An 18,908-nucleotide genomic window follows, 5' to 3' on the forward strand; every position below is an offset into this window, starting at 1 on the left:
CTACTCTTTCTCTCGTGTCTCCATCTGTCTTTGTCAAGCCATATTCTGCTCCTCTTCTATCTCGCTCAGTCTCTCCTCCCCCTGTCTTTTCTCCTCCGTCCTCACTTCCTCGCTGGGTATATCATTGCCTCTGTTGATGAGAATCTGTGAAACGATGCCACGATTGCCGATTGAGAAATAGCCTGCATTTCCTTAAGGGCTCATCTGCATTCAGAAACTGCATTTTACTCCACAGGGGGATGTTGTTGGAGGGTCTTTATCTCTGAGCGCACCTTTACAGATGGAGGGAGGCTCCACAGGATGGGACACAGGGAGCATAAACACAGAAATCTTTCCCCCGACACCCATCACCCTAAATATATTTAACTTTTTAGAGATGAAAAGAGAGATGAGGGACTTGCTCATAGGATTCTTTTTTTAATGTTTGCACTGACAGGCCATTGTTAAAATTCTCAGTTTAAACAGAGCAAGAAACACACATTTCCTCTCATGTTGTTTGCACTCTAGTTAGTTAGTCTCACAGAGCAAATGAGGTCATTTACAGATCATTTTCCCCTAATTAGCGTATTTGGGATACAAGAATTCTCGTGAGACAAGTCACTCAAAAAATCCCATTTATTATTTAAATGTATTCAACAATTCCAAAAGATAAGATAGACAAACAATGTCATAGATTTCATTTACAAGCTGTTTGTTCTTCTCGTCATATCTATAGAGGCTCCCCACCCTACAGAGCACAATCTCATTGGCTGCTGAGTAAAATATCTGTCATTGGCTGTAGCACAGGAATAACTCTGGAAAAGAACGATGTAGCTATGGCACGGCACATGCTAAAATGCAGACGCCCACTGGTATGCACAGATACATACATACATTCTCACATGTGCGCGCGCACACACACACACACACACACACACACACACACGCATACACACACACACACACACAAACATGCAGTCATAATAGGCCGAGTCACTCACCCAATCAATTTCATTCTCAAGCAAGCTGTCAGGCCGCCATGTTGAGTAAATATTACCATAATGCCTGTGTGTCAGTGAATATGCAGCTAATGAATGGAATGACATCCCAGTGAAGCTCGGAGACACTGAAACAGAAAAATTGCTCACTCACTGTGCCTGGAAATCCCCCCCCCCCTTTATCTGTGGGTCTTTGTGACAACACCGGCCCTCTCACCCTAGAGATTACCCTCTTACCCCACCCACTTCAGAACCTCACTTTTTTTTTTACAACTGTGAAAGGAGGTTCAAAGGTCGCCAACAGCGGGGAAGAAGAAAAGAATGGGCGCTCTTCAACTTGCTTACCTCAGAATCTGATCTCAGATTTTTTTCACTTCTTCGTCACGTGGCCAGTCATGCCGAGTCAAGAGTCTACATAAAACTAGAACATCGAAGAGACGATTTGAACTCTTACTTTTAATCCGAACAGCAGCAGGACATTTTGTGGTTGAAGTGAAAAGTGTGAGGCGGTTTGTGGGAAAGGGTATTCTCTATATGAGATGTTTACTTTTTCCAGATACATTGGAAGATACAGTGCAGAATATATTGTTATTCTCCACATGAACAATATATATAATTACCTTGCTGTACCCAGTGATGGAGAAAAAACACCCACTGCCATCAAATACTGACAGTCTTGATTTAAAGATTTCTTTTCCAGCTGTTATATCTCTGAGCTGCATCACAAATAACATCTCACAATCCTTTCTCTCAGTCACACAGGATATCTTCACACTGGACGAATATATTCTCTTTTTTTTTTTTTTAAATCTCATCTGTGTAGAATATTATGCATGTCTACAAAATAAAAACACAATCTAAGGAAAATTGCACGGAACAACACTACAAGTTTCAGTCAATCGAGTCCACTGACAGTACAGCTGACCGTTGCCACTGGAGAGAAGAGGTGAGATCGTCCACTTTTTGCAGGGTTTTCGTTTTAGTTGTTGATACTTCTGTGCAATGGAGCAGGGCTGAAGAGGAGAGACACTGAGATCGAGGAGCCTCTGACACGTCAACATTATGTTGAGGAGTGCAGGCAAAAAAAAAAAAAACAGCCCACCTCCTCCCCCACGTCCCACTCCTCCCACGCCGCCCGCCCGGCCCCTCTCAGTGCTTCCTCAGGAGCTTTGCACTCAGGCTCGGCTACAGAGCCTGGGTGTCTTGGCTGATGGATACGAAGCAGAGGTGTCCGTGATGATGGAGAGAATTAGGAAAACTAGAAAGCATTCCGGCTTTTAACACACACACACCCTCCCCCCCCCGGTTGTACAACTCTTTCTCTCTTCCTGTCTGACCTTCTTTGTGTCTGTGTGCTCTCAGTCTGCGTAGAGGATGAAGCCAGAGAAGGTGCTGTACTTGTTGTTGTTGCCTCCGTGGGCTTTGCCGCCGTCCAGTTTGATGTAGACCTCGTCGCCTGCGTCCAGATGGAGGATGACGCTGTTGGAGGCGTAGTCATAGTTCTGGTCAGCGTCTTGGGCGATGGCACTGGCACGAACCTGGAAGACAAGGGGCAGACGAACATGTAGGAGAAGGGGTCGGCTTGTTAGCTACAGTACATATCAGGACTTAAGTCATTTAGGAAGTGCACTGGAAAGATTGTCCCTCTCTCATTCTACTCAACACAGATACCAGACAGATACTGTATTCACTGTTGCAAGTCTCTGTTACTGTAAATATGAACTAAAACCATATATAGAGCTCTGACATACCTCCACCAAGGCTGCACAGTCCTCTAAATTTGTTATTTTAATAATACAAAATGATCTGCGCACAGGCATGAGATGTTGAGATAAATGTTGAGATATAGTTGTTTATTTATTCATTTAGTTATTTATTTCATTCAGCTCATCATTTTGAAATTTCTTGGAGCCATGTCTTCAGATCTACACCAAAAAGTAGTCAGATTTTCCTTCTTCCATGGCCACAGTTTTTCTTAAATGATGTCTACTGACAAGGTTTTGAGATATTCTGCCAGTTCACCAGCAAACGAACGTTTCAGACCAAAACTGTTAAAACAAAACATAAAAACTTCATCACTTCTTGGCAGAATAAATGTGGGAAATGAAGAGCACAAAAAAAAAAATTGTCTTTAGTCTGAAAAATCACTTTGCCACTGCACCACAAGAGAATCTTGTCGCACCGACGGAGAATGTATCAGTTAGGGAATACCCAAAATAAAAACTCAGTTTTTCATTTTGAAGGGAAATAAATTACTGGACACACCAATAGCACCAATAGTTCTTCATATTGATATTAAACCTACAGGAGCAGCCGGAGGGTCAGTCAAACCTCAGGCCTCTCTGTCAAGCAGATTTATGGTTTCAATCTAGCCAGTGGTCTTAGAAGACCTAACATTCAACCTTGGAACAAAAAGGTCCACAGAAAGGGAAAGTTTCAGAAACTTAGCAGCAGGGCTGGCTCTCGTTGTGGAGGAAACTACTGAGAAATGCAACAAGGAACACATGAAAGACGAGCACTGGATCCGAGCAGAAATACTTAATAATGCAGAGCAATGAGAATGACAAGAATGACTGGAATGAGTTTGTGTTATAAAAAAAAGAGAAAATGAGGAATTTTTATCAATGTTTACCGTTGTCTGACTCTGTTTGTGTCTGTATATGTGTGTGTTAGGCCATTCTGGCTATAGGACATTTGGAGCAGTTTCTAAATAACCTGTCCTGGTTAATTAAGAGCTCCACCACAAACATGCTCTCTCTCTCTGGGGAGGAGACTGTAGCTGCATTGCCAAATGGGCACTGAAACAATAGATGGGGTTTTCATGTACAGGTATACATGCGTGCATGTGTGTGTGTGTGGTAGAGAGAGAGAGAGAGAGAGACTAATAAAGTGGTAGATTATCAGTAGGAATGACTGCTATATAATGTTATTTTTGAAGTTGCATGTTTTTTAAGACACACAGAGCTGGTTTTAACATTTTCTTTCTTTCTTTTTAAAACTAAGGAGAGTGAGTACAAAGTTAGGAGACACACAGTAAAGGTGATACACTGGATGTCGCCTTCATACAGTGTGTGCCTTTTCCGGTGAGCCAAGAAGCCAAATTAAATATGATCCTCCGCAACAGTCACGAACTTAAACCTTATTCTGTGAAGTGCAGTCTGTTAGTATTTGGACAGTGACAGTATTCTCACAGGTTTTGGCTCTGAATTCCAGCACATTACATTTAATATATTTCACAGATTCAGCACTGCACTTCTGTAACATTCAAGATGGACAGTGTTAAAGGAGATATTTGTACGTATTCCCTGCTGCCCAACGCGCTTTCTTGTCGGGATGGTGATTGTTGCTTGACAAGAGCTTCGGCTATTGTTGCGTTTACAAGACAAGAGGTTACAATACGCCCTCTGTCTTCAGGGCATTCACAACGTTTCTTCCAGACTAGTAAGTAAACAGCTACTACTAACACTGGCTATATAGCAATAGCAAAACATACAAATAGCTCCTTTAATTAGAAAAAAATCCATATTGATGCGACAGAACCAGAGATAAAACATTTTTGTACTCCACCATTCTTCTTCCTTGTCAAAACCTGATACCTACATTACCCACAATGCAGTCACAGATTGGGGTATATTATGTTAGTAGCAGTTAATGCAGCCTCGAGTCACTAGCCTCAAGCAGAAATGAGGATCAGGCTACAGTTTCAGACCCAACCAGACTTCACACTGCTTGCTCTTCCTTCACATGTGTAGCATCACTCCCGCAGACCTCGAAACTAAAATCAGCCCTGTTACCATTTGAACACTGACTGTGGGGTTAAAGCTTTTCATATTCATGTCCTTTCTATACCCCAAAGTTAAGATAATGCCTCAGGATGGTGATCCGAACATACAGACAACAGAGGAGGTTTTAAAGCTGAACCGTGGGATGTTCTTGACCGGTTAAAATCAATCACTCGATCTCAGTCCATCTTAGCTTGTTTATCAGATGCTGAAGACCTGACTGTAGGCAAAAAGACCCAGAAACATTGGCAGAGTGTCACCAGGGAGGATACCAAACATTTATATTGATTTGTCCAGTCAACTTTGGTCACCTAAAATTGACTATAAATCGGTTATAATACCCAATATAGCTTTAACCCATACATCAGCCTAACATGGATGCTAAATTAAAACTGAACATTGGGACTTTAACCTAACAGATCCAAATCCAATAATGTTGGTTTATAGAACCAGAGCAACAAATCATTTTCTACTCACCAAATACTTTCAGCCTGCACTGTATCTCAGCGCTATTAGACAGTCACAAAGGAGATCTGCATCATTCGTAGCTTACATTGAATTAAATCGAACAAGAAGATCATTATTTTCTCTTGAGATGAAAAAGAAAGCACTCTGCATCCTTTAAAGTAGCCACTGGTTAAATAAGCCAATTAGTCACTTAGTTTGGTCTGTAAGGTTGAATCAAAATCAATAGTTTTTGTGCATTTGAAGTGTATTCTTGTGGCTCATTATCGGGTCTCAAAAGTCCACTCTGGCCCCTGCCTCACCTCAGCATTGGTCCACGCAGCTTTAAATCAGGGCTTTTCTAGCCGGTGTCGACAAGCTGGCCCAACAGGCGGCATAGCGGATGCCCAATAATTAGCTGGCGTCTTTAAGGACTACACACAACAGGCAAATTGACAAATGTGAGCAGAGGCCAGATACTGACAGAGATCTCCTGCACAGAAAGCATTGCTATTACCAAAGTTACCAGGGAACCTGGAAAAGGCTCTACTGACATTTAATATAATGTAAAATAATAGAATCCACTCATTTCATAATTAACATCTTGCTAATATTAGTGCATTGTTTTCATTTGTATTTGTTAGTTTTTTCACTTTACTGCTTCTTATTCTCATGTTTTCACTCTTGACCTGACTCCTCTGCATGTGATGCTGTGTCTTTCTCTATGGATTCTGTTAATAGAGCTAAGTTTCATTAAGGATGTTCTTGCCTTTTGTTCAATATTGGCTATCGCTGTTAATACTAAACCCTCAGCTCATCCTCTGTTGATTTTTAACAACCTGCTGTTGGGAAGATAAAAAAAGTGCAGAGGATGTGCAGAGGCGTGCAAAGTCTTATTAAAATAGCAAATGTAAAGCTTTTATGAAAGTGGCTAACCAGCAGTTTGAATCACTCTTACACGAGAGAATAGAATAGCTATTTGTTATTACTTTGAAATCCTATATATATTTTCAAGCTGTAAATAATACAAGCATTAAAAGCCTTTAGAAAACCTTGAGAGAGTCATTGGAGTTTCATAAGTGCTTCTTTTCCCGATCAACACAATGATAAAACGACTAGAGGCTAAAGAGTGGATCATGAAATAAAACATAGTTGCACTACTGTTGTAAAAAAGTGTTTAAGTGGAAAGGTGCCATATCTGTGACACCTTACACAACATCTCTGCACAACACTTCAATATACATTATACAGGAATAAACATTGCAAGGGCTGCAACAGTGTTTGTGTTATTGGCTGTGGTAACTACTAGTATACTTTATGACCATTATCAGTGTATAACACTGATTTTCTGTGAACCAGCATGGGCTGCAAAACATGCCTCAAAAGGTTTTATCATAATAAACATGAATTTTAGTTACTGGAATCTAACTGTTCTTTTTTTTTTTTTTTTAACCTCCACATTATTATTATGCTTCTATTCAGAGGCCAATATTCTGCTGGGTTCCATCCTTTTCAAACACAGAAGCAGCCTTCAGCTCACGGCGTTGAATTGTGGAGCAGTGAGGAGCAAGGCTGACATTTCTTCAGCTGTCTAAACAATGATTTTAAAAAAAAACTCAATTTTGTAATGGAAGGTGAAATGAATAAGAGAAGATTTTTTTTTATAGTGAACCCAGATGCATTTAAAAGAACATCAAGCAGGGGCACAGCACTTAAAGTAATATTTGTGCAACATTTCAGTCCCGATGACCTTCTTCAGGCTCCATAAAGAGCAAGACAAACTTCGCTATATCCACTGAAGCACCTGGCACAGATGTGGGTTTCTAATTCGTAATAAAGAGGCGAGACAGATGGGAGGGTTTCTCAAACTTTTCACCAACATGTCACGGACAGCAGCGGTCACATTGGTGTGAAATGTGCGAATGCTATAAGGCTAATCCGGATAATGAAATTCTGAGGAGAGGTTTTAAGATGCAGGAGCAATATATTGCGTATTGTACTTTTTTTTTTTTTTTTTATTGTTTATCCTCCTGATTAAATCTAGCAAAGCTCATATCGATGTGCAAACAAAGCCTCCTGTTCTGATTCTGAGATGTCTGCGTCCAGTGCATATTAATATGATATGATGTGCCCTGAGTGTGCAAAGTCAACACCATCTTATTAGAGGGTTACCGCTTTTGGGTTGGTGGGAGGCAGCGGGAGACGATGGCTCAGGAGGATTTGTCAGTTGGGATTTTAATGAAACTTTATCAAAATATTTGCTTTGCGGGTGTTCACACTGAACCTGGGAACCTCTGGCAATGTCACAGATGTGTAATATAGCTTAAATGATTCTCTTCATTTGCTCTTTATGGAGGTATGGGGGTACAAATATAACATTTTCCTTTAGCAGAGAGTGAGCAAAGCCCTGGTGAAAGTAAACTTCCCAGAAATCCTTCTAGTTCTTTCACAATGATATTTTTGTTTTGTTTTGTTTCTTTGCTCTAATGGTTTTAATCCCCTTCAGAGACTAACTGCTGCAGTCTAGGCCTCCTTCATTTGCTTTCAATGATAAGCACGCATGAATAAAACCTCTCACTATTTTTGAAATAATGATCAGGGAGCTCCTATTTGAGCTATTTTTCCTCTCTCTTTTTTTTCTTTTCTTTTCTTTTTTGTCTCCACTGCACACACACCACTTCTTAGGAATATGAGCCAGAGGTTGAAATGCAGCATCCAGCAGCTGTATAGTGAGAGTCGAGCAGGACAAACAGCCAACCGGCAGCGCGTGACCTTGACACCGAATATGTAAAGGAACTTTGACAAGACAAACAAAGCATGAGGCTGTAAGCGCCGGCTCCCGCTATGGTAAATGAGGTGTCAGGCAATGTTGTCTTCCTTGTGGCTGCTCGCGCGTTTGCATCCGTCATATCGTCAACGTAATGGCTTTGATTGAATAATATTCTGAGGGGAGACACAGAACATTCAAGGCTGCGCTCGGGCTTAATAGATAATGCGTGCCTGGAAAAGCAAAGTGTGGATTCTCTTAACTCGTGCACTGTTTAACTGTGAATATGAACGCCACAGTTGTCAATAACGATGGTATTTATGATACATGAAGATGCTGCCCAGCAGATGGCACATCTTAAAAATAGTGACCGTCATCGCTCCTCAGTCACGTGGGATTTCTTTTGTAATCAACACTTTCAATTGCATTCTATTTAAAAGATGTTCTACATCACTTTCATTCAGCAGCTGTGGTGTGTCATATCGTGAGGTTGGCTGGATTGCTTTTATTATAAACTATTAAAAAACTGTTTATGGAAATCCTGACAGTTTGAAGCTTTATGTGTTGCGTCTGCCGCAGGAGGGGCCTGTAAAGTCTCTCTGGGACGGCGATCGCACAAGAAGCTTTGTCACTGCGACAAGGACATGTGTCGTGGCTTCTCCGACAGGGATTTGTTGACTTGATGTTGAGCCTCCATTTCGACAAGTCTATTGGTCCTCTTTAAATCAAAGTGTACTGCTGTCTAATTATGTTTGAACATTCCAGCCGTGAACCGCATGCTTAATAGCAGCTTAGATGGGTTGCCACTGCTATTGAGCCTGATCCAGCATCTCACCGCACAACACATAACAAATACACACACCCACAGTGACGGAGAGGAATACACATACAGCCACATGCGTTTTTGTTTTTTTTTCTTTCTTTTGTGCACACTCATACACACGAGATGCAATTTCATTGAAATAATGGGAACAGGAAAATGCGATGGGTTGCAAGAGGATTGTAGTGTCAGAAAGCGTCGGGTCTCCTATGTGTTACAGGTTTATTTGTCGGAGGAACCGAAGTGAAAACATGATAAGAGGAATGAAATGGTAACAGAAAATTTGCCATCTGTCAGACGAGAGTAGAAGAAGGCTTCCTGAATTAATATCACCAGCTGTTCTCTTTGTACCTGCTCAGCCTCCTTTGAAACAGAGTGACTTTCCTGCACAAGCCTTTCAGTGTTTATGAAATTGCTTACAGCGACGCAAAAAGGTGAGACTGGTGGCAGACATTAGTTCATTAGTTTGGTTCATTAAGTTAAGCACATGCACCAGTGATACTTGGATCCAAACATTGCAGACACCTTTGAGGGGCCAGTAGTAACAGTATCTCAATCCAGCAGTGGTGACAAAGAGGATGAGAGCGAGACAGCCTCTCCTGAAAAGAGGCTTGACAGAAGGAAACAGCGGTAGGGGAAAAAAAATTGGCATCAACTTTGACCTGCGATCCAGCCAGTCTTTTCTTTCTTGTGTCTGACTCATCAGACTCAGTTAATTATAGAGGTACACAGCACTGTATGCCTCCAGCACCAACACCAAAACCACAATCACTGCTCGCAGCTTTATCTGAAAAGAGACTTTTTCTGCAAAAATTTCAAGCTTTGTTCACACTAAGCCTTTAAGTTTTTTTTTGTTGTTTTTTTTCCCAGTGTGCTAACCCCGAGGCACTTAGATTTCCCTCTTTTCTTAAATGAAAAAGCCTCCTCTCAAAGTGAGCTTCTGTACAAGTGTTGGATGAGGAGGCAGACTGTCAGCTTTGCTATGGCATGCATTTTTCATACAGTAGCCCATTCACCCTCTCTCGCTGGGGCGATTGTTGATGTTTTAGCCACATGCATTTTAAAGGCGGGCAGCAGGTGTTAAACACATTGAGTTATGTTGCAGACTGTGAGTCATTTGAAGCCATTGACTTGCTGCTTTGCTGTGAAGAGGGAGAGGATAATTGCGGGTTTTACTGAAGACTGAATTTGGGGGATGGCTAAATGTCAAGGGCGTGGGGAGAGGCGGAGAGAGAGAGATGTTTGCATAAGAGGGCCAGGGGCACTTGTCTATCTCCCATATGGCCCTCATTATAATGAAGAAGCCTTGTGAGTCAACACCATAGCATCCTTGAGTCAGCCGGCCACAGGAGACAATCCATAGCCTATTTTAGACTGTATGTTTTTGGTCTCTCAGTGCATTAGACATTATAGAAGTATTTCATGAGCTACTTAATCTGAGATGCCAGCACAGAGTGTGTGCACATGGCTCTCTGTGCAGCTCAGAGTAAAATGTTTTAAAAGTAAATTGAATTATTACAGACAAGATGTGGGCAGTTTTCATGCAAGTTTTGAAACTTCACCAATAAATGATAGATTTTCTTCCCTGTGCTTGCAGATGACAGCACGATGTGATCTTGACATTTCCAATCTGTGTGATATTTCCTAACAACATGGGCCAATCTTCATTTAATAGCCCTCGCACCTAATTAGGCCAGCTCTAATGTTCCACTCGGCAGAGTGTCAAATCCAATGTCCAATTACACAGCAGATCAAGGCCAAAGGTCCGCCTCCACTACCTCTCAGGCTGATTATAGAAGAAGTGCCACGGTATACATCACGCAGAAAGAAACGGGTCTGTCAGAAGAAGGAAAGAGACACGCGCGCATGCGCACACACGCATGCACACATACACATAAGGGGATCAATACTGCAGGCAAAGAGGCTGAGGGACTGAGGGTGGCTCTCTCAAACCCTGCCTGTCTATTTCAGACAGAGTCTCTCTGTTACACCAGGCAGACACACAGAGGCCTCTCAGTGCTGAAGTCAGACCACGATGAGGAATAGCAGGTCCGAACATTACCAGAATGTTAAAATCAATCAAGTGAAAGTATTGCTGTAGATTACTGCTTGCAATAGTTGCTCATGTTTTTCCTTGAATACTAAAAAATAAGAAAAAAATCTTGTCTGCTTTTTGCTTGTTAAAAAATCAGTAAGGACCACAGCCCAGGAATAAGCTGCCGAATGGTTTCTCTTTCTGTTGTCCGCACCTTTCTGCAGAACATATGTCAATAATCAAACCAAACAGAGCAGACCCTCATCCAGATGGCTCAGCTCACATGTTTAATGTCGGGATTGACACCACATGCTAAACACTATGCGTGGGTTTCACCTGGATATACAGCAACAGGCTAAACAGTCTTCCTGTGCACCAGAGCTGAAAACCTTTCCCTGGAGGTGCCTTCATGAGCGGAGAAGGACTGAGGGGAATGGCTTGACAGGGAAACGACACGCGACTGAGCTAAGTTGAGCAACGCTGGAGGGTGAAAAAAAGAATCACTTTACTCTGAAGCGAGGTGAGCTCCAAAAACAAAATCCAAGAAAAGGATCGTGCTCCGTAACCTCTTCTGTTATAGTGCAATGCATCACTTGAGAGCAATGAAGAATATTGATGGCATTGTGTGTTAGCAAATCAATTCTGTGATACCGCAATCCATATTCTCTTTTGCTTCTTTTTTTTTTCTCTATAAAAAAAAAAAAGAAGTTTTCCTTTTAAGATGAAAACTTTAGAAAAGTGAGCTCCTGGACACCCGACACAGAGGAGAGATGGAGGGCAGTGCACAGTCGGGGTAGGTTAGGAAGGGAGGGGAGGGTGGGGGCAAGTGTGCTCGTACTCGTGTGTGTGAGCATGTGTGTGTGTGTGTGCAAGGAGGAGACTGCAGAGGTAATTGCTAGGGAAGAGCCATGTGCACGAAGGACGTTGAAGCTTATTAAAGGAGGAGACAGAGTGATTATTCACTGCGGTCCTCATGAGAGACTGACGCTGAAGTCATTGCTTTTAATTAACTCCGAAACGGTTTTACGGATTAATAACAATATTAAGAAGGGAACGTAGAGGAGAAGCGCAAACACATCCTGGATCTGGTTCAAGCTTTTTAATTACAATTAAATAGACTCCATAGCACAATAGCACAATAACTATGTCTTTTTTGTCCTCCTCCTTCTCCCCCTTCTGCTGCGTCCAATAAATTTGTCTTCTTTGTCACTGCCGTGTCTCTCAGGATGTGTCCAAGACAGGTTATAGCAAGGCACTGATTTAATGGGGAAGCAGTTTAGGATTGGTGGGAATATTTGGCACGCAAGCAAAAGAACAGGCGATGAAGAAGCCAGAAGAAGAGAGTGTGGAGAGGAACTTGGAAAGCGGATAAAGTGTGCTGTGCTGAAAATAGATTCCTTATTTGTTTGTTTACCAGGAAGCTAACTTTTTGGTCTAGCTAGAAAAAGTGTCAAAGTTCTGGGGACAGTGCTGCGATTTTTGTGTAGCACTCTGCCAAGTGAGAAGAAGAAAAAAAAAAGAGGAGAAGAAATAAAGTAACCCATGGATGTTGATGTTGAACACAGCTTCTAAGAACCCCTGGAGTGGGAGGAGCACATGCTGGAGTGAAACAGCACTGCAGGGCCTGGAAACATGCTGCTTCACTAAAGCCAAAAGATGATAAAATACTGGTATTGTCTGCAATTCCCTGGCCTCCCCTGTCCCAACTCACAGTGTAGCTTTTTGCTGCCTTAATGAGCTGAGGAAAGCACCAGTGCGGCTGTAGGAGCTTCAGTCTGACTCTCAGCACTTCATCAATGATGCAGCATAAGTTGGCCCAACATTTATAACCATTCACAGTCATTTACACGGACTGCGGCTCTGGGGCCTTCTCCATCAGCCAACAGCCTAATAAACACCATGGCAAGAGGAGTGCACGTTTATGCATAAGCTGTGACACAGGACAGAGGAAGACGGAGACAGAGAGGCAGCTACCACTTAATAAACATTACGCGGGTCTCTGGAGATGCACACTGTGTGTGTCTAACTTAAGTACCTCCACACCCTCCTCTTGGGAGGACAATGAAGCGGGAACAGAAGGCGTTTTATAGGAACATATGTTCTTCTTCCCCTATTATATATCAATACTTTTACACCCACCCATAAACATTACTGTTGAGTGAGACATTATATATAGAAGGCAATTGCTCTAACTCTTGTTTTTTTTTTTTTGTTTTTTGTTTTTTGCTGGGTGTTGGTAAAGGAATTAACCTCTAGCGGCCTTGGCGGGACTGAAAGATTCACGCCACAGAGACGATGCCAACTGTTGTTTTATCTCCTTGTCGCCCATATCTTGGTGTCAGCACTTGAGATTTAAAACCCCAACAGCTTTCAGCTTTAATCCACTTTGCAAAAAACAATAAAACTTAAAGAAAATGAAAATTGACCAATCTGAAATCTGAAATCTGTTTTTTTTTTTTTTTTAGCCAGCAGATGTGACACAGGTGACAGAGGCTGCAGGGCCGTGACGTCAAGTGAAAGCTGCTGATTTAGTGAATTTGAGATGTTTAAGATTTATCTTGTTTCAAGCGTGTGTGCTTGTGACTGTAGAGCCCAGTGCACTCCGCATGTTCATTAATAACATTTCCTGTCTGTCACCAGCAATATTTGTCATCACTGTTCTGTGTGTCCATGTTTACAGTTGTACAAAGATGTCGGTGGCAAGACATGAAGCTCAGCTGAGCTTGTGACGAGGACAGTTCTACAGTAAAGAGGCATGGCAGTGTGTGAAGTGCCAACCCCCCAACTTCTGCTTTCTCATTATTTCTTATGATATAAGAAACTTGAGCACAGAATTGAGCTTTTGCATTTGCTCTGATTCTGATCACTGAATTTCGTATTGTGGCATGAAGCCTTTTAAAAATATATAACAGGTTGCTTCTTGTCTGATTTGTTTCCTTTGCATTCATAAATTTTATTCTTCTCCTTTGTCATCATTCTGGTAAAGACACAGTTGCAGCCTGAGTAAACACGGCAAACAGTGACTGCAATAACTGTTGTGCACCATCCATCATTTTCACGGGCAAACCGCGTTTCGGAGCCACTTTGAAGGTAAAAGATGTGACGGCTGATCGGAAGGCTGCAAACTACACTGGCACACATTACCAACCTGAGAAGACCCTCGGGGGCCAGAAATAAGATTAGCGCCCCATTAAAACGATGCATCAAAGAAGCCGTGAATAGATCACGTAGACGTCCTAATGCATTTAACACGACGGGGAAAGACAGATGGATGCAGCGGCGGACAGATAACATTATCCGATGAGTTTACACAGAGAGGTTTGGTCCAGATATTGTAAGAGAAATTTCTGTTTCCCCCTCCCCCTTTTTACAGATAATGCGCCGAGCAGCCCAAACCCACAGTCTAAAAGTTAAATGAGTCATTTGAAACAGAAACGGAAGGTTATAGCTATGTAATAATAATACTAATAATACTAATCATAATAATAATAATAGAAATGCAATACATTTAATCCTCACACACAAATTAAAGATGTCAGGCGGCATCTTTATTACTTTCATTCTTGCAGCTTTAAAACGTTTCCAACTCCTGCAGTTTGATTGTCATCATCACTCCAGACTTTTCTCCCTGAACCACTTTGAATTCCGACCCTCCGACACGGACTGCCATGAAATTCCTCAAGATATCAGTCCCAGTTCAGAACAGACAGCACGGAACGCCTGATCGCTTTCCAGATTTTACAGCGTCGAGGCGAAAAGACCGGCGCGCACTACCCGCCCACACTGTGACCGTCCTTTTGGATCTGGGGACTCGGCAATGTCAGGACGCGTCAGGCGAAGAGGGGACGGGGGTTGCAACTAGTCAACACATCTTTATCTCCAGGCGCGGGGTGCCACAGCTGTGCGCTCTGGGCTCTGGAGGCGCAGGGCAGATGCGCACACTCACCGCACAAAGTCACTTTTTATTCACTGGCTTTACGAAAAATCAGCTCCCTGCAATGTATGATTTTTTTTTTTTTTCTTTTAAAAGAGAGAGCCATAGAGGAAGTAGCGGGGGGGAGAGGAGGAGAGTGAGCGTCAGAGGAGTCAGGCATGCTTACACTGGGGGAGAGGAAACTCAGAAAAAGTTTGGAAGCACCAACCTGGGCGTTCTTGCAGAGGTCTGCCCACATGCTGGTGCCGTCCCCTCCTCTCATCAGCACATGGTAGATGAAGAAGTATGTGCCCGGTATGCTGCAGATGAACTTGCCCGAAATGCCATCGTAGTTGTTGCCCAGGTTGGTGACCACGTCGTCAAACTTGAGGATCTCATAGCCTTCGTGGGGGTTCTTAAGCCCTGCATAGAAGGCCACCCGAGGCACCGTGCTGTAGGTGGCTGTGCTTATAGCTCCATTTCCCCCCAGACCCAAAATTCCAGTCCTTCCTTGATCCCCTCTGTCACCAGGAGGCCCAGCTGGTCCCGGTGGTCCCGGTTCTCCCGGTGGTCCAGGTGGTCCGGGCTTGCCTGGCCTGCCAGGCTTCCCCTGTGGGCCCTGGAGCAGGGTGGAGGGTGGAAGCACGTTACTGTGGTCGCTCAACGCCTCTGCCTCAGCCTGGAGACCGGTGGAGCTGGTGCTGCTGGCCGGAGTGCCCTTGTTCAGGTAGGGGTCGCACACCATACGACAGGTGCCCAGCATCTCATAGTGGCTGGCATCTGTACCCACGGAGCTGACGAGCACAGGGATGAGGACCACCAGCACCAGGACCAGCATAACCCCCACGGCAGCCGCCACCAGGGTCTTCCTCCCGATGCTGAGTCGGGGAAGGGGCTGCGCTGCCAGCGTGGGTCTCCCGGGGGCGGAAATGGTGACTGTTTGGTGTGGGGAGCCTGTCACCGATGAAAGGGACCCAGAGATCCCGAGAAGAGTTGCAAGAGGATCGGCGAGTGTGTGAGGGTGAGACAGAGACCCACATACACTTGATACACCTCACTGCTCTGCTCAGTCACACTAAAGTAGGCAAACAGTCACTCACACATACAAAAAGACTTAAGGAAGCCCAAGCACACAGAGGGAGACATTCAGTGCGTACTTACAAACACAATCTGACTTGTGAGAAGAAGCAAGAAGGATGCAGAGCCCAGAGGAATGAAGTGAGAGACAGAGGGAGCGAGAGACACACACACACAGAGAGAGAGAGAGAGAGAGAGAGAGAGAGAGAGAGAAAGATGAGAGTGGGTGAGTGTGAGAGATACAGAGCAGCCACTGGATCTGTGTGTTTGTGTGTGTGTGTGTGTGTGTGTGTATGTGTTGTGAGTTTGTGGTGCCGGATTCTCAGGCTTGGCTTTTTATACGGCAGTAGCAACGTAGCCCCCTCCTTCCCCTCTGCTCCCCCCCCATCGAGCGAGAGGTTGGTGTGGTTACGTCCCCCTTTCTCTCTCTCTCTCTAGCTCACTCAGAGGAAGGACTCTCATCATCACATTGCATGTCTTTCTCCCACTCTCCTGATCCACAGTGGAACCAACACAACCTTCCTGACCATCTTGCTCCCCTTCTTTCATCCCTCTCTCTTTTTTCCCCTCTCCTTGCTTTCCCCACTTTCCCCCCTACTTTTGAAGCCGTTTCTCGCTCCCTTGCTTTCTCCTCTCTCATCAGCATCCAGCCTCTAAAAATAAAGATGGTGCTGTGGAAAGACAGTCTTTTTTTTTTTTTTTCTTTTCCTGGAGGTGGGTTCTAAAGATTCATGCATATATGTGCACAGACACAAGACAACACTTAAATCTGCCATGCCAGGAAATGCTAGCAGCTTTTAAAAAAAAAAAAAAAAGGTGCTAATTACAAAAGTTAAAGCCAAGGTAGAATTCATAAACCAACAAAATGCAAGCGTACATGTAGAGGAACTGTTTCAAGACTTTTAAAATGATCTTTGTGGCACATCACACTGGGCCACTTAAGAGTAAAGGCATAGTTAGAGCCCACTGACGTTGACCTGTTATTTATTCCCCCCCTCAGCTTTTCCCATGTGTCAATAACTGTGATTCTCCACCTGAACCATTTTTTTATTGGTGTCTTTTTTTAGGTATTGATTCCATGTTTTGTTTTTTGTTTTTTTATCAAATTAAGGGTTCTGGTTGGGAGAAAAAAAATCTATATGCAGCAGTGATGTCATTTGTCTGACATTTTCATCACTTAGAGTGATGAATGGTAAAGTGAGAAAAACAAATGATGAAGTCTGTAGATGACAAACAAACACAGCCATCATATGAAACGCGTGGTATATTTGCAAAGAGGTCGGTCTTCAGTGTTTTTTCGGTCTTAATACAGCTCAGAACACAAAATGGACAAATGTGTCAAGACAGATGGAAGAATATGGCACATTCATGTCAATATTGAATTGCCAGTTGGGGGGGAAAAAAAAAACATGCTCATGTCAGCTTCACAGGATGTAATGGTATCTCTGGCTTTGAATCACAAAACTGAAGCCAATACAGCTGGTAGCTGAACACCACACACAATCCAGTGATGAGCACTTCAAGGTCATAGATATCTGGTGCTGTTTTCTTTGTTTTGTTTTGTTTTGTTTTTTAATGATAGATTATAAATTTGTGAGAACATTCGTATATTTCTGATGTGGCTGTTTCAGTGTCAGTAATTCAGTGTTATCCTTCCCTCAAGCTTTTTTCCCTTTGATGGCATGAACACAATTTTAATAACCCTGCAGGTTTTTAGTCCACCCGGTGTTTTCACTGATTAATTCCACCTCTCCGTTTAAACCTGTGTTAATAAGTGATATCAGCTGGTGTCGTCACTGGCTGGAGTGAAAACCTGCAAGCTCCTGGCTCTCCACATCTCACGGTTGCTCGTTCCTGGCTTACATAGGACTGTTTGTGCCTGAGCTGGACCGGGCTCTTTTGACGGATTGAGATGGATCAATGAGCAGGATGGCTGACTATTCCTTACCGCCGCACTTGACATATCACCAGTTATTTTTGCTGTATTTCTGTGTCGTCATCATCATTAAACTTCAGTTGCAAACTTATGGCATCACCAGTTAGTTGTCTAATTTATCACTGAGCTGAGTCTGTGAGATTTACCCAAATAACAGGCACACCAGGTGTTCCTCCCATGCATATTTGCCTGTTTTGTATTATTCCTCATAACAGACATGGAGTTTGCCTATATGAGGAAGCACACAAGCCCTAAATTGGTTTTGGGGTTTGTTTAGGGGGCCATTGTTTGTTCTTCACACCTGCCGCCTGTAACTGCCAGTCAGATCAGTGTGTCCCAAATCTCTAAATCTCTGAACCACAGAGATCAATGCTCACCAGAGAGGACAAACAGAGAGCGATAGGGATGAAAGAGAGATGAGAAAGATGGGAAGACAAGCATTAGAGAGGCAGAAGTGGAGCAAGAGGTAGGACATGGAGAGGGAGTTAACTGCTGTGACAAATGAGCTTTGTATCAGTGGAGCTGGTTAGTTTTGCTTGATCTGTCGGATCATACAGGGAGAGAACGCGTGAGTGTCAATGAAGCTGTGGCGAAACATATTTTAATGGAAGTGGCCGCATGTTTTGAAACTTTAATAGCTGCATGGGGTAGAAACGGCTTTTCAAGATCTGAGCGGCTTTTTATCTGTGACATGTTGTCAGATGTCAGGTTTTTAAAACTACTGCACAGTCAAAGTTCCTGTCCATCTCAAAGAGCTAGTGTTCAAATTCCCAGTCATGGCACCGCAGCTAACACACTGCTTTAACAGCAGGTAGGAAACCGGACAAAAGTTCTCACCTTTGTCATTACACAAGCAATTGATTGATTGTGGTTCCACTCAATGGGGAGTGCAATGGGCGAAGGATATTTTTTTGTCCTGGTATGTTTTTAATTTGCAAGTTCATTAATTGTTTTGGTAACTGATCCCATTTAAATACTTGAAACCTGCACTGAGTGATCATTGTTGGGGGCAGCAGAAACATGCTGTGAACAGAGCATTGACACCTTTTTAGTTAACACAGTTTTAGTTAATATGGGGGCTTTGTTAGCCAGCTGTTATCTGTTTACACAGTAGATACGGAGTATTAGCATTTGTTTGGAGGCTGTAAATGTGTTAT

General features: G+C 43.1%; 1 protein-coding gene and 1 long non-coding RNA gene across 6 annotated transcripts in view; one reads left to right on the forward strand and one right to left on the reverse strand.

Moving 5' to 3' along the window:
* Window positions 1-18,908, forward strand: part of LOC139614194 (uncharacterized) — a 114,891-nt gene that overhangs the window by 70,933 nt on the left and 25,050 nt on the right. The window lies entirely within an intron of this gene.
* Window positions 402-16,433, reverse strand: c1ql1l2 (complement component 1, q subcomponent-like 1-like 2). Its single transcript, XM_071471354.1, has 2 exons — window positions 14,968-16,433; window positions 402-2,515 (listed from the first exon to the last, which is right to left on the reverse strand). Exons 1-2 carry the CDS (start codon window positions 15,574-15,576, stop codon window positions 2,336-2,338), a joined length of 789 nt encoding a protein of 262 aa, XP_071327455.1. The 5' UTR covers window positions 15,577-16,433; the 3' UTR covers window positions 402-2,335.

The sequence above is a fragment of the Trachinotus anak genome, unplaced genomic scaffold (assembly GCF_046630095.1).
Source record: "Trachinotus anak isolate AG129_WGS33_773 ecotype Australia unplaced genomic scaffold, CSIRO_AGI_Tana_v1 ptg000003l, whole genome shotgun sequence".
Lineage (NCBI taxonomy): Eukaryota > Metazoa > Chordata > Actinopteri > Carangiformes > Carangidae > Trachinotus > Trachinotus anak.